This window comes from Martes martes (assembly GCF_963455335.1).
Source record: "Martes martes genome assembly, chromosome: 12".
Taxonomy (NCBI): Eukaryota; Metazoa; Chordata; class Mammalia; order Carnivora; family Mustelidae; genus Martes; species Martes martes.
This window is the reverse complement of record NC_137900.1, coordinates 92,962,091-92,975,756: the sequence shown is the minus strand read 5'-3', so window position 1 is coordinate 92,975,756 and position 13,666 is coordinate 92,962,091. Positions and strand designations below refer to the sequence as shown.

The window sequence follows — 13,666 nt, the reverse complement described above, 5'->3', positions numbered from 1 at the left end:
GGGTTCTGGAGGGCATTCTGATGGGAGGCCCCCCGCTGGCTGGCCGGAGGGCGAAGGGGCAGCCGTGGGGCACAGAAGGGGCTCCGGCCACACGGGGCTTCCTCCTGCATGGGGTCTCGGTCCCCCTCTCCAAAAGGGGCTACGGCCAGTGCTTTCCGGGAACATGACAATGGCTTCTCGTTGACAATCTCTCTCCAACCCCCCCACCCACCGTGCCGGCAGCCAAAGAGCAGACCTGTCTCCTCCTTCCCCAGACGCCCAGCATGCCCGCCACCCTGAGTGACCACAACTCACCGGGCGTTTCCGAGAGTTCATTTATTAAAAAACCTGGACGGAGTGCAGTGCCCACCGGGCGGCTTGCTCCCAAGGCCCGCGGAGCAGGGATGTCTGCTCCGTGGCCCAGGCTGCACGGGACCGGGGGTCCGGCCGCCCCCCCCCGCAGAGTGCCGTTTCTCCTCGAGGGCTGTGGGAGCCGCCCAGCCTGCCTCCGCGCCCCGCAGCCGCAAGAAGGAGGGTGCAGCGTCTCCCGAGGCCGTGCAGCTCAGCCTTGCCTGTCCGCCCAGCTGGTCCCCAGCCTGCTCCCTCGTCCAGGAGGCACAAGCGTGGGCTTCCTGGGGAGCCTCCAGCCGACTCGCCTTTTGGGGGAACGTCAGAGGCCTGGATCCGAGGCCAACCACAAGAGGCAGCCTCCTGCATCAGAGCCCTGAGTGAAAGCAGGGGGACCCTTGGGGACACAGTGATCTTGAGCAACAGGGCAGGGAAGACGTTCCTCTGTCCTGTCGTCTCCAGCCAGGCCCTGCCCCTGGCCCGGCCTGGCCTGTCCCCAGGTCCTGCCCCAGCCCAGGCCTCAGCTACTGGGCTGGCTGGGAACCAGGCCCCGCGGTTGCCCCGTTCTCCTGGGGTATCTTGGACACACGGAGGAAGGTGGTCCTCATGGCCCGGTGGCAGGTGTCCATCAGCTTGGGGACATCGGCCACCGTGAGGCCTCTGGTGGGGACGGCATCCAGCACTTCCACCTTGATGGTTCCTGTCGGGAGCGGAGCGGCATCAACGGCCGGGCCCATGCTGCAGCCTGCCCTCGCTCCCGCGTCAGCTGAGCCCCCTCCTCCTCCTCGGCGACCTACTGGCCTTCCTGGGGGGCCGCCCGAGGCAGGGCCGGGGTCTCTCCCGGACACCCTGGGCTCAGGCAGCTGGTTTTCAAGTGCGAGTCATCGGTACAAGCAAACCCGCAGCTCCCGACCCCGCACTCCGCAGATGCTCACCACTATGTGCCCCCGCGAGCCCTGCCCGAGGTCCAGAACATTCCTCTCCCCGTGAAGTTGCCCCCACCCCATCCCGGGCGCCCCACACCCACCGTTCCACTTCCATCCTCCACGCTGGTCCAGGCGGGCCCCGAGTCTCACGTCGGGGGAGGGGGGGAGGCAGGGGGACGAAGCCCAGCTCCTCCCGGCCCCCGCCCTTCAACCTCCCACCCCTCCTGCCCAGGCACCAGGTGCCCACATTCAGGAGCTGGAAGGAAGGGGAGTGGCCCCCGAGCTCCACGGCAGGTGGGCACGGGAGGGGGGTGGGAACAGTCAGGACACCTGGGAGGCTGCTTCGCAGCCTGGGCCTGGGTGTGCGTGAACCCGCCCCCTCGGGATTCCAGATTCCTTCCTCTCCTCACCAAGGGATCACTGACCTACAGCAGCCTCCCCGAAAAGGGAACTGCCCCACAAGGGCCGGGGCGTCTGTCCCAAGGACTGAGAATGAGCCACGCCCGAGGCAGTGCGCAGGTGGAGGGTGGGCGCGCAGGTGGGGGGCATGCAGGTGGGGGGTGCACGCAGGTGGGGGCTGATACCTGAGGTGAAGAGCTTCGTCTTGGGGTTGTAGAAGGAGGAGAAGCTGGAGTATATCACGGGGATGATGGGCACCTGTAGACAGCAAGCCGTGGTGCCTGAGGACGCTCGGGAGCCCACCCCCAGCCCCCCTGAGCCCCAGGATGCGCTAGTGGGGGGAGCCTTGCCACCTGCCTGCCTTCTGCCTGAGGAGGTCCCAGGAGTCCCTGTGGCTGCAAAACAGGCAAGGTGACGTGCCTCCGGGCCCTCCCAGGCACTGACCCCGTGGCCTGGGACACCTTCCATGCCCTGCGTTAATGATTACCCCGGGGCCTCTTTTCGGCCCGGGTGCTTCCAGGAATACCAGCAGGCCCTGCCTCCAGCATTCTGTAAACCCCTCCTGCACGTCACTCAAGCATCCTCTCCACCAGGAAGCCTTCCTGGGCTGGCACATGTCCCTGCGATTCACGTCTGTGCCCCCACTGGGTCCTAAGATTGCCCAGGGGGGCAGGGCCCTGCACAGTTTAGCTGGAGGTCACTGAGGTCGTCCTAGGGAGGCTGGGGGTGGGGACAGCAGAACCTGTCGCCAGGGAGGGGACAGGTTCTGCTGGTGCTGCTGGAAGACAGTACAGTCAGAAACGGCCCCTGGGGGTCATGGCTAACCCTGGAGGTCGGGGAGCCTCTCCCTGATACCAGCAGTGCTCAGGCTTGGAGCACTCGTAGGCTGCAGGCCCGGAAGCCCTGGGAGGAGACAGGGTGGGGAGGGGAGGGGAGCGGAGAGGACAGGGAATCGTGTCCCATCTCCCAGCTGAGACTGCACTAGCCCAGCCTCACCAGGGCCCCCTCGGCATCCTCTCCCCTCTCCCCCGAGGTCCTCTCTCCCATGCCAGCAGCGAAGGGAAGGGACATCAGCCCCAGGCGTGTGGCAGGGGTGCTCTCCACCCCCAGCTGGAGGGGCCGCAGGCCCGGGGCTTCTCCTCCACCCCATTCACCGACTGCCTCTACCCCCCCACCCCCAGGGGCCTGAGCTGGAACCTCTGCAAGGAGGGCTCGCTGCTCAGGGCCAGACACCAGGGGATGCTGGAGGTCACTGTGCGGGGATTGGGGGTGCCAGGAGCAGACCCTGACTAGGCAGCACGGAAGCCCCTGACCCTGACCGCAGACGACCACTGTCCCCTACACAAACTGGGCCAGACCACCCTTTCCCCCCCAGGAGACGCTGCCCCGGGGCTGAAGGCACCCCAGCTCAGCAGGTGTCACGCCTGGGGCAGACTGCGCCCTGGAGCTCAAGGACGAGTAAAGCTGAAGGGTCCAGTGCGGGGTTCCAGGTCGCCCGTCCAGGAACCGCTCCGGCTCTGGCTGGCCCCCCACCCCAGCCCCAGCCTCAGGCCCCGCTCATCGGCCCCGCCCACAGTCGGCAGGGCCCAGCGAGCACTTGGCCTGCGCCTCTGCCCGCCCAGGGGCCCTGCCCGCCAGCGACCAGAGCGGTGCCGAAGCCGGGTGCTGGCCCCATCGGCACTAGCCTTGGTGCTCAGAGTGGGCAAAGGGCCCCCCCACTCACAGGTCAGAAGCCAGCTGCTCGAGGGGTGAGGAGGCCTGGCGCCTGCCCAGTGGGAGGTGGTCCCCGAGCCCCAGTGGCCCCAGCCTGGCCAGACAGTCACCTTCAGCTTTAAGCCAACCTGAACCCGCTTCCCCGCCCCGCTAGGAGGGCAGTGGCCTGGCGCACCTGGGTCTGAATTGCCAGGTAGAAGGCGCCTTTCTTGAAGGGTAGCAGGTCCCCGTTGTCGTTCCGTGTGCCCTCAGGGTAGATCCACACTTTGAGCTGCGGGGGAGAGAGGCGGCGGCTGTCACGGACTATCCCTCATGGCCCTGGGCCGCCCCCTCCTAAGGAGCCCCACTTCTCAGCTGGGGCCACCACTGTGAATGCGCCCGCATGCCAGCGAGCCAGCGCGCAGGCTCAGCCCCCCGACCTCGCCGGGGCCCGCGGGCAGACGTGCTGACTGGCACCTGCCGCCGGTGGGAGTGTTCGCACAGCCAAGCAAGCCCGCAGCCCCACACTCACGTTCTCCCTGACCATGCGCTCGCCCACGTCGGCCATCACGGTCATGGCGGTCCTGGAGTGCTGCCGGTTGATGAAGAAGATGCCCCCGAGGTACATGATCAGGCCGACCGGCCCCAAGAAGATCAGCTCCCGCTTGGCGATCTGCACGCAGCGCTCGGGCAGGGCCTCCATCAGGCCTGCAGGTGGCCACGGGACACCAGGCAGGTGGGGGTCGGGCTCAGAGCCGGGCAGCCACCTCCCCGAGGAGGAGAGAGCCAGCCCTGGGCCTCAACCACCAGCAGGCCTGGGCCAGGTCATGCCTTCCTACGGGCTACCCGGCCAAGTCATGTGGACTCGGCCTGTTTCCCGCCTGTAAAGGGAGGGGTGAGGCAGAGCCCCCGGCTGCCAGAGTGAGGGCAGCAGAGCCCCGTCCCCAGCCTCAGGCACACACACAGTTTTGTCATGCAGCGGGAGGGAGGCACGGGTCTCCCTGGCCTGGGCTGACCCCCCTTGCCCACCAGGTCATCTGACCCAGGCTCCACCTCTCTGAAGCCCCCCTGCCCCCCCCAATCCCGCAGAGGCCAGAGCAGTGTCCCGGGCTGTGCCTGCAGCCAGGAAGGGCCCGCTCTCCCACCAGCCGCCCTGCGGCTTACCCATCATGTCCAGAATGCTCTGGTGGTTAGAAATGATGACACAGGGGTGGTCCACCTCCAGCTTCTGGAGACCCTTTATCTCGAAACGAAGACCGAACACGTACTTGAACTTCGAGACAAACCATTTGATGATCCTGAGAGGAGATAATGTCGGTGAGCAGGGGCCCCCTGCCCTGCACCCCATCTTGGGCTCTGGCCGGGAGCCGGGAAGGGCTGTCGGGAAGAGACAGCAGACGGAGCCCAGCGGGCCCTCTCGTGGGCTGCTGGCCGGACCCTGAGCTCGCCTTCCCCTCCAAGAGCCTTCGGCTCCGGTGAGCGCAGCGGGAACAGGAATGAAGCCTCTGGGAACTGGGCACCTGGCAAAGGGGGGGGCGTCCTCTTGTATATTTGCTTTGGGGGAACCTGCCGTGGGGCCCCGCCCTCACACGCCCTGCTTGTTTAGCCAGAGGCAGCCAAAGGGGACCGGAGGCTGAGAGCCCCCAGGGCCGGGCTGGGTGTGGTTCTCAGCCGCATCAGCACCAAAGAGCCCTGCGTGGAAGGGGAGCATGGGGTTCCCGATCTCAGGGTCACAGGCTCGACGCCATGTTGGGTGCAGAGATGGTTTTAAAAATCTTTAAAAAATAATAAAATAAAAACCCATCCGGGAGAGAGGGATCCCTGCTCCCTGCAGAGGCGGGCCCCCACCTGTAGGCTCTGAGGAAAGAAACCTGGCAGGGGACGTGACCGTCCCCTTAGGGCAGGGCCACACCGGGAGGAAGGCGCCCACATCAAGGGGAGGCCTTCGCAGGGGCTGACGACTGCTCGGGAACGAGGGGACGTGGCCCCCCCGCCATGAGGAGAGCAGGGCAGCAGCCAGGCTGAGCTGGCACCCTTACCCCCCCCCCCCACTGCAGCACCTGCAGGGGCTGCCCTAGGCCATCGGGGACCTTCAGGGTGGGCGTGCATGGCTGTGGGTGCACGGATGAGTCCACAGGCACTGTGGCCTTGGAGGACACGGCAGGGACGAGCGCTCTACCTGGGACGGCCTCTGGTAGGGGTCAGCCCTCGGGGCGAGGCTCAGCGCCCTGTGACTCCCTGCAGGGCCCCAGTCCTTCCGTCCCCGGTGGGGGCTGACCCACTACTGACCCAGGACCCTTGCACTGCTCACAGAAGGCTCAGGCATCTGAGCCCCTCAACAGCGCCCACGGCGAGGGAGCGATTTCCCATTTTACACACAGGGGTGAGTAACGAGCTGCCCAAGGCCCAGGGATAGCCCTCGAGAGAGGAGAGCCCTAAAATGCACCCTCCGAACTGCTGTTTCGGGGACAGCTCGGGGACGTCAACGCGCTCCCACGGAGCCATCCGCCCCTCCGTCCCCGCAGAACGCGCTCCCCTTCCCAGACTGGACACGGTCCCGTTAGGCACAGACCCCCTTCCCCCGGCCCCGCCCCCGCCTCTGTGGATCCGTCTCCTCTCCTCCTCTCCTCTCCTCTCCGGCCTTAGTGAACGCCTGCGGACCTGCCCTCTGGGTCCGAAAGCCGGGCTCTCACTCAACTGCCCTTTTGCAGAACAGACTCCCGTGGGAGGGCCGCTCTCCCACCATCCCATGCTGCAGATGGGGACACTAAGGCTCAGGGAGGTGCGGCCACAAAGCCCCAGCTGTCTGCACGATCAGACAGGCCATCCTTCTCCCTGGACCTGCCAGTCTTGGCCAGCTCAGGCCAGATGTACCCCCTTGTCCCTTCCCGCTCGGGGACCTGCGTCCCAGCCGGCCCTGGACACAGGCTGAGCGGCTGACCAGCTGCTTCATGTCTGCAGGCGCCACTTCTCATCTGCAGAGACCGCTTCTCAACCACTAGGATGACGGAGGGGACACGGAGGGGACACGGAGAGGACACGGCGGGCACTTCACCCAGGGGAAAGACGGAAACGTTCGATAACCATGAAAAATCTTCCCTCTCACTAGAAATCAAAGCGACGCACATTGAAACAGGAGCCCCGTTGTCCTTCTTCAGGCTGGCCCGGACCAAAGAAAAGGCCGGCAACACGGGGCTTGGCCGGGATGTTGGGGCGGCCCCGCGGCTGCTCACACGGCTGCTCGGGGAGGACAGGCCGGCAGCACCTGGGCAAAGCCACGTAGAACCTGGTCTTGCGGCGCCTGCGGGGGTGGAGTGGGTCGAACGTCCACTCTTGGTTTGGTTCAGGGTCATGATCTCAGGGTCATGGGATTGAGCCCAAACCTCAGGCTCGGCGGGGAGTCTGCGTCGCCCTCGGTCCCTCCCAGGCTTGTGCGTGCTCTCTCAAATAAATACATCAAGAAAGAAGGAAACAAAGGGAAAAAAAAAAGGGAAAAAAACAGGAAAAGGGGAAAGGGAGGGAGAAGAGGAAGAAAGAAGACAAGACATCTGGTCCCCGGGGCCGGCCTGCAGTCCTCAGGTGTGGTCTGGTTCGAGGAACCCGAGGGCCGCTGCCTGCCACTCTCGATCTCAGGGTTTTGAGTTCGAGCCCCACGTGGGGTTGCAGGGATTACTCAGAAATAAAATCTTTCAAAAAAAAAAAAGAAAAATCCGAGACCATGTGAACGTCCCCCACTAAGGAGAGGTGAGGTGGCGGTCGGATCTGGCGGGGGCAGACACGGGGAGACCCGGACGCACGTGCTGCAGGTGCCGGTGGCGAGCGCCCCCCCACCCCACCCCCCGCCGGCCACGAAGAACCCTGGCCACATCCGCACACGCACCGTGTCCTCTCTGCTGGAGGCGTCTGCGGGCTCCTCTCTCTTTCCCTCTTTCAAAATTGTGGCAAAAATACAGGTCACATGAAATTTATCATTTTAATCATTTTTAAAAGATTTTATTTGAGAGAGAGGCAGAAAGAGCACGAGCAGTCCCCACTGAGCAGACAGCCGGATGCAGGGCTCGATCCCAGGACCCCAGGGTCACGACCTGAGCCCAAGGCAGACGCTTCACGCTTCACCAACAGAGCGGCCCAGGTGCCCCCATCATTTTAATCATTTTTAAACGTCCGGTTCAGTAGCATGAAATCCCCCCTGGGTGCTGTGTGACCGTCCCCACCTCTGTGTCCGGGACTCCGCCCTCTTCTGCTTGCACTCCTTGGTGCACTTCGTGTAGGGACTGACCACAGACGGGGTTTCTGGAACCGTGGGAGATGCCGGGCACAGACCTCGGCCAGCGGCCTCCAGGGGACAAGCGTGCGCACCTGCTGCTGTGGCGACGGGCAGCGGACGGGCCACAGGACAGGCGCCGATCACATGTGGACGCCTGTCCACCTGTCCTCTTCCCGAAGCCACACAGTATCAAGGTTTTTTGTGAAAGTGGTGACAACGTCTATTGTTTTCACAGTTTTCTCAATGCAGAAGGCGGCCAGCCAGGCTCTGCAGCAGCTCCAGGGAGGGGTCCCTGCCCGGGAGACGGAGCGCACAGCCCACGGCCCAGGCCCACCGTCCAGTCGCTCACACCACCTGCCTTGGGCCAGGGCGTGACAGGAAGCCTCCGGTTTGGCTCAGGGAGGACCCCACGGGGTGGGACACTCAGAGGTGGTCTAGGCTGAGTGGAAGTGACTTGCCCAAGGTCACGCAGCAGGGACGCCAGGATGGGCCAGAACCACCTCCTTACCCGGTTTTTGGAAAACACGTGAACACCACCAGGCAAAGGGCACCCTGGAGGTGGGGTGGGGTGAAGATAGGATTGCGAGACGGCATTCCAGGATTGCAAAAGCAAACCTGTCGGTCTCCCTTCCCCGAGGCTCTGTGGATGCCGCCCAGCGCCCAAAGGACTGGAGGAGGTGGCCGGGCCCTTGGCCAGCCCACAGCAGCATCCCCGTCCCGAGCACCAGCCCCACTGCGCCGAAAGCCCACCTAACCTGAGTGCCCCTCCACCAGCCGCAGGGCTCAGGAGCTGCCCCTCGGGAGTCAGGATCCCAACGCTTGAAGCAGGTGTCCCTGGCACTGGCCCTGGGACATGTGCACACACCTCTGGCTGCTGCCCTCCCTCCCTAGCCCCCAGACCCCCAGGGCAGGTGGGCAGGGGTGCAGCCAAGGCTACCCGAAGCCCAGGCGGCCTGCGATGCCTTGGGTGCCTGGTGCAGCACTCCAGAGGCACCCACCAGCAGTCGGTGGGGTGACTGGTGCCCCCTCTGCACTCAAGGCCCCGGGAGCAGGGCCGTTCCTCCAGCAGATGGGGTGTCCTGGCCCTTCCCGATCTTTCTCGGGGAGCCTCTACTTAACCCCAGACAGGAAGTGCCCAGAACGCCCACGCGCTTGAAACACCACGGATCTTTCCGGCGCCCACCGGAGTCCAGCCAGCCTCCTTGGACCTGGGTTCAGCCTGAGGACCCCCCGGGGCCTTCCCAAGCTGTGGGTGAGACCGATCAGATCCTGGCTCCCCGCGCCCTAGCCATGGCCTTGGGCACTGCCCTGGACCCCACCCCCGGAAGCTTCCACTCCTGCTGCTGAAAGGGGAAGGGCGTGGAGATTGTGCCCAAGAGGCTGGGACCCCGGGGACAACGACCACGGTGACTGGTGACGTCACAAGCAGATAAGAAGAATCCAGAAAGGGCGGCCACGGAGCCCCCACCCCGCCCCTCCCCCCCACCAGCCCATGCCCCGGCGGCGCCCTGGCGGGCCCTGGCGGCTGGAAGGAGTTCAAGGCCAGGCCCTGGCCACCTGTGGACCTTGCCCTCAGCCCCTGGCCTGGGGCTAGGTTGCTCCCAGGCGATCTGGGCAGCGAGTCCTCGGCTAGACCCCGCTGGGTTTGCCCCAGAGAGTGAGGGGTCTGGGTGGGGCCCACCTGAGGGCAGCTCTGTCAGGAAGGCCACAGAGAGCCATCGATCTGCTCGGGGACAGGAGGCCCCAGAGAGACCACCTGGCAAGAGCAGGAATGTTTTCTAACAAGTGTCTTTGAAGCTGGAGCAGGAGAGGGAGAGTGGGAGGGACTGGGAGCCCGGGCGGGGCAGGGGCCGGGGTGGGGTGGGGCTTCCGGCCCACCCAGAAGCCCGGAGGTCGCCGCCGGCGCCGGAGGGGTTGTGGGGAATGGGGTGAAGGGCAGGGGGCTGGGAGCTGGTGCCGCCAGCGAGCCCCTGGTCCCGACCCAGGATCTCCGGGGTTCCGGGGAGCTGGGCCTGCAGCCGCACGTCCCAGGGAGGGCGTCCGCCCCTGGCCATCCTACTCCAAGAAAAACAAAGCCAGACTTTCCTGCAAAACCAGGGTCCCCTGCCAGCCCCCATGTGCCACGGGGCCCCCCCAAATGCACTCCGTCCCCACCCGTACACCCCCCGGGACCACACAGTGGCTGGGAGCGCTGCCTCAGAGGCTGGGCTGTCCTGGGTTCAAGTCCTAATCGGCATCAGTAAGCCCCAGGTCTCTGGCCCGAGCGACCCCGTTCTCCCCCGCTCGAGGTTCGGCGCCTCCCCGCCCCACCTCCCCTGAAGCCAAGAGCCGCGCCACCCGGGACCTGGCCATTCAGAGGGACTCGGAAGCATGTGCCCCAGCCCTCAGAGGCCCTGCCGAGGTCGTGTATGCACACTGGCCCGCCATCGTGGTAGAGCCACAGCGTGGAGGCTGGAACTCGTCTGCAGGACATGGGCCACCCAGCTCTGGTCTCCTTCGATGCAAGGAAAAAGTGGTCTCCTGGTGAGGCCGCCGTCACTAGGGTTTCCCAATCCTGCAAACTGTGTTGCCATCACACAGCTGGGCCTCACTCTCCTCTCCCAGGGCATCTGCCTCCTGCGACGAGCGAACAGGGCCTAGGGACTCCACCGTGCTCAACCAGCCTGGGAGGGATCCTGGGGGGGTCTCAGGCCCCAGGGAGTCAGAGGCTCCTTGGCTTTTCTGTTCCCTTCGCTGTTCCCTGCACACTCGGAACTGGAGTCTAATAGGCAAAGGCCTCCTTGGGTTGCGGCCTGGAGCTCTGTGGGGAGGGGCCGCTGCTGCTCCGGGGGAAGACAGGAAAGCAGGGAGCGGGCAGGGCAGGGCTGCTCCCCCCGCCCCCTCCAGCTCCGGGCACCCACAGCTTGGGTCTCCAGTTCTCAGCACTGCCGCCGCCCCTAGCGCTGGTGGGCACAGAGGGAACACAGAAAACATGCGCTCTGGCGGCCCTCACGGGGGGTCTGCACCCCAGCTCTGCCCCGTCTTAGCTCTGGGAGCCCAAGTAACGGCCTCCTCCCCCGCCCGCCCTTGGGCCTCCCGAGGCCTTGGCTTCAGGAGCGCCTCAGACCGTTCGTCAGAGGAACGAGGCACGGAGCCCTGCTCGTCCCGCGGGGGGCACCTCGACACGCCGCCGGAGATGGGAGTGGACGCTAAGGCACCCAGCAAGGTGGGCAGTTTCCAGAAGTCAGAGCAGGGCCGGAGAGAGGGGCAGCCAGACGCCCAGGGCGCCCAGGGGTCCAGGAAAGACTGATGGGTGAGGACGGGGCACGTCCCTGCCCCTCACCTCCATGCTCCCGGGTCCTGCCCTGGATCCCAGAGCCACGCAGCAGCCCCCCAGTCTGTCTCCCCAGGCCGTACCCCCCCGGGGGAACTTTGTTCACAGCAGGCCCCGCCCGTACCCCCACTTCAGCTATGGCTAGGGGCTCTTCGGTACCATCACCATGACCCGCCCTCGGGGGCTGGGGCGTCCGGGACAGGAGACTGTGGCCTCTCCCTGGGGAGAGCAGAGCGCCTGCTCTCACCCCACCAGCATCCTGGGGTGGCCCCTTCACAGAGCCTGAGTCCGGGGGCCGCCCTGGAGAGGGGAGAGCGGCAGGAAGCCCCCAGCCTCCGGGGTCCCCGGGGGTTCAGCCTAGCTGGCCAGAGTCTCAAGCCCCAGCAGGCCAAGGGAAGGCCGAGTGTGACCAGCCCCCAAATCAGAAAGCAGACTGGTGACTTCTGATGTGACCCCGGCAGGCAGCTTTGAAGTGTGAGTCAGTCCCTTTAACAGGCGAGGAAGCTGCTTGTACAGACGCTTCCTGATGACACCTGTGGGGGAGAGGGACGAGGACCGTCACCTCCTGGTTGCCTCCCTTCTGCGGCAGACCTGCTCTGGGGCCAGCTCTCCACCAGCCTCCTGCCCCCCACCCCCCGCTCCTGCCACCTCAGAACCACACATGCCGTCCCCTGGCCTGGCGCCGGGGTGGGGGGACAGCACCGCCTCCAAGTACCCACCGGCCTGTGGCTCCCTGAACCCACCGCCCTCCTCTGGCTCGGAGGCCAGCCCCCAGCAAGGCTGAGCAGAGGCTCCTGCCGCCCATAGGGGCTCCAGGGATCCAGGACCCTAATCTCAGGCCCACCTTCGGAGAGGTGCACGGCCTCTGGCTTCCGCGCCCTCGAGTGGTGCGGACCCAGCTTTGAGGAAGCCCCTGGAACAGGTCTTCACATGGGAAAATGGCCATAAGGGCCACAAGAGGGCTGTCCCGGGGGTCCGCACTCGCTGGGATGGTGATCTGGGCTCTGCTGGTGGTGGGCGGGGCCACCAGAGACCCACAGAGTGTGCTCTGCTCTGGGTACGGCAGGAAGCCACAAATCCCTAAGGACAGGGCCACGCAGTGTGGGACAGGCCCGGCAGCATCGGCCCACCTGGATGGACAAGGCAGAGGTGGCAGGAAGTCAGCAACCCTCACCCACTGCCCTGTGACCACATGGGGGCGGGGGGCAAGGACCACAGTATCCTCACGGCAGGCCACAGCCAAGAAGCCATTGCACAAGCCACAGAGAAACGTTAGCAACAGACCTCCCGGGATCAGACACGGGGAGACAGGGCAGGAAGAAGCCCCCACCCCTTAGCCTCTGACCCAGTGAGGCCCACCACTCTTCAGCTGGGCCTGACCTACCTACCCCACGCCCACCAGCCCGCACCACTGTACTGCCCAGTTCAGATGTGTCCACAGAAAAATTCCAGCCACTCCTCCCTTCCTTCCACCCTGAGGCTGGACGTCAGGGGTTAAACCCACCCTTGCCCTCCAGGAGCCTCCCCCCTCCTTAGGTGGACAGGCCGAGAAGCAAAGAGAGTCCCATCCGGGGGCCATCTCAGGTGCATTCATCGCCCGGGGCAGATAGGCCGGCGGCGGTGCAGAGGACAGGGATCCCGGGATCCCCCCCCCCCCCGCCCGGCCGCCTCCTCCAGGCGGGGGCGGTGCTCCAGCAAAGCCCCCCCCACCCCCCTCGCAAGCCCCGCGGTCCCACCTGCTCCTTCCCGGCGGGTGGAGCCGGACGGCGCCTCGCCGCTGGCCCAGCGTCCTTCCTCGCCCAGGGCCGCTCCGCCAACCGCCGCCCGAACGCCCTCAGCATCCCGCGGGGCCCTTGGAGGGTCGGAAGGACGCGGCGACGCTGGAGACCGAGACCTTCTGAAATCCCTCGGTGTCCGCGCGGGGCCGGCGCGGAGACATTGTGACGTGGGCTCTCGCGGACCCGTGCGCGCCGCCCGGGAGCCCCGAGATCCCCGGGCGGGGCAGGAAGGAGGGACGGGACAGTAGAAAGTTAGGAAAGCGGAAGCGGGCTGCTGCGGCCTCGCTCTGCGCCCCGCCCCGCCCCGGCGCTGTCCCCCCGGCCGGCGCAGTCCCCGTGTCCCCCGCGCCCCGCCCCGCCCCGGCGCTGTCCCCCCGGCCGGCGCGGTCCCCGTGTCCCCCGCGCCCCGCCCCGGCGCTGTCCCCCCGGCCGGCGCAGTCCCCGTGTCCCCCGCGCCCCGCCCCGGCGCTGTCCCCCCGGCCGGCGCGGTCCCCGTGTCCCCCGCGCCCCGCCCCGCCCCGGCGCTGCCCCCCACCCCCGAGCCCAGGCCCCCTTGCCTCATGTTCTCCACCGTCCGGCCGTGGTGGCGCAGCAGGCAGACGACCGCGGCCACCGTGGAGGCCGAGACGCAGAGCGCGCAGTACAGGGTGATCCTGGCGTAGAACCGGGCCGAGCGGCTCAGCTGCACGAGCAGCAGCAGCAGCAGCAGCGCCGCGGTCAGCCACGGCCAGAGCTCCATGGCCCCGCCACGCCCGGACCGCGCCCCGGCGGCGGCGGCGTCCCGGGAGCCCCGACGGCGCGGGCCTCGGCTGCCGCTCTGAGCTCCGGCCGCCGCGAGGACGACCTGCGGGCCGGCGCCCGCGCCCCTTATTGCGACGGCGGAGGGGCGGGGCGGCCCGGGGCGGAGAGGGGAGCGAGCGCGCCCAGGAAGCGGCTAGGTGAGGCGCGGCCCGCCCCGCCCCGC

The 13,666-nt window shown here is 66.7% G+C and overlaps 1 protein-coding gene and 1 long non-coding RNA gene across 2 annotated transcripts; one reads left to right on the top strand and one right to left on the bottom strand.

Moving 5' to 3' along the window:
• Nucleotides 1-296: 296 nt before the first annotated feature.
• Nucleotides 297-13,666, bottom strand: AGPAT2 (1-acylglycerol-3-phosphate O-acyltransferase 2). The gene is made up of 6 exons (XM_080820751.1): nucleotides 13,260-13,666; nucleotides 4,509-4,642; nucleotides 3,877-4,052; nucleotides 3,541-3,636; nucleotides 1,838-1,910; nucleotides 297-1,027 (listed from the first exon to the last, which is right to left on the bottom strand). Exons 1-6 carry the CDS (start codon nucleotides 13,439-13,441, stop codon nucleotides 852-854), a joined length of 837 nt encoding a protein of 278 aa, XP_080676877.1. The 5' UTR covers nucleotides 13,442-13,666; the 3' UTR covers nucleotides 297-851.
• On the top strand, nucleotides 3,874-7,035 carry LOC308353740. The gene is made up of 3 exons (XR_013967806.1): nucleotides 3,874-4,661; nucleotides 5,589-5,727; nucleotides 6,306-7,035. It is a non-coding gene; the product is annotated as an uncharacterized lncRNA (long non-coding RNA).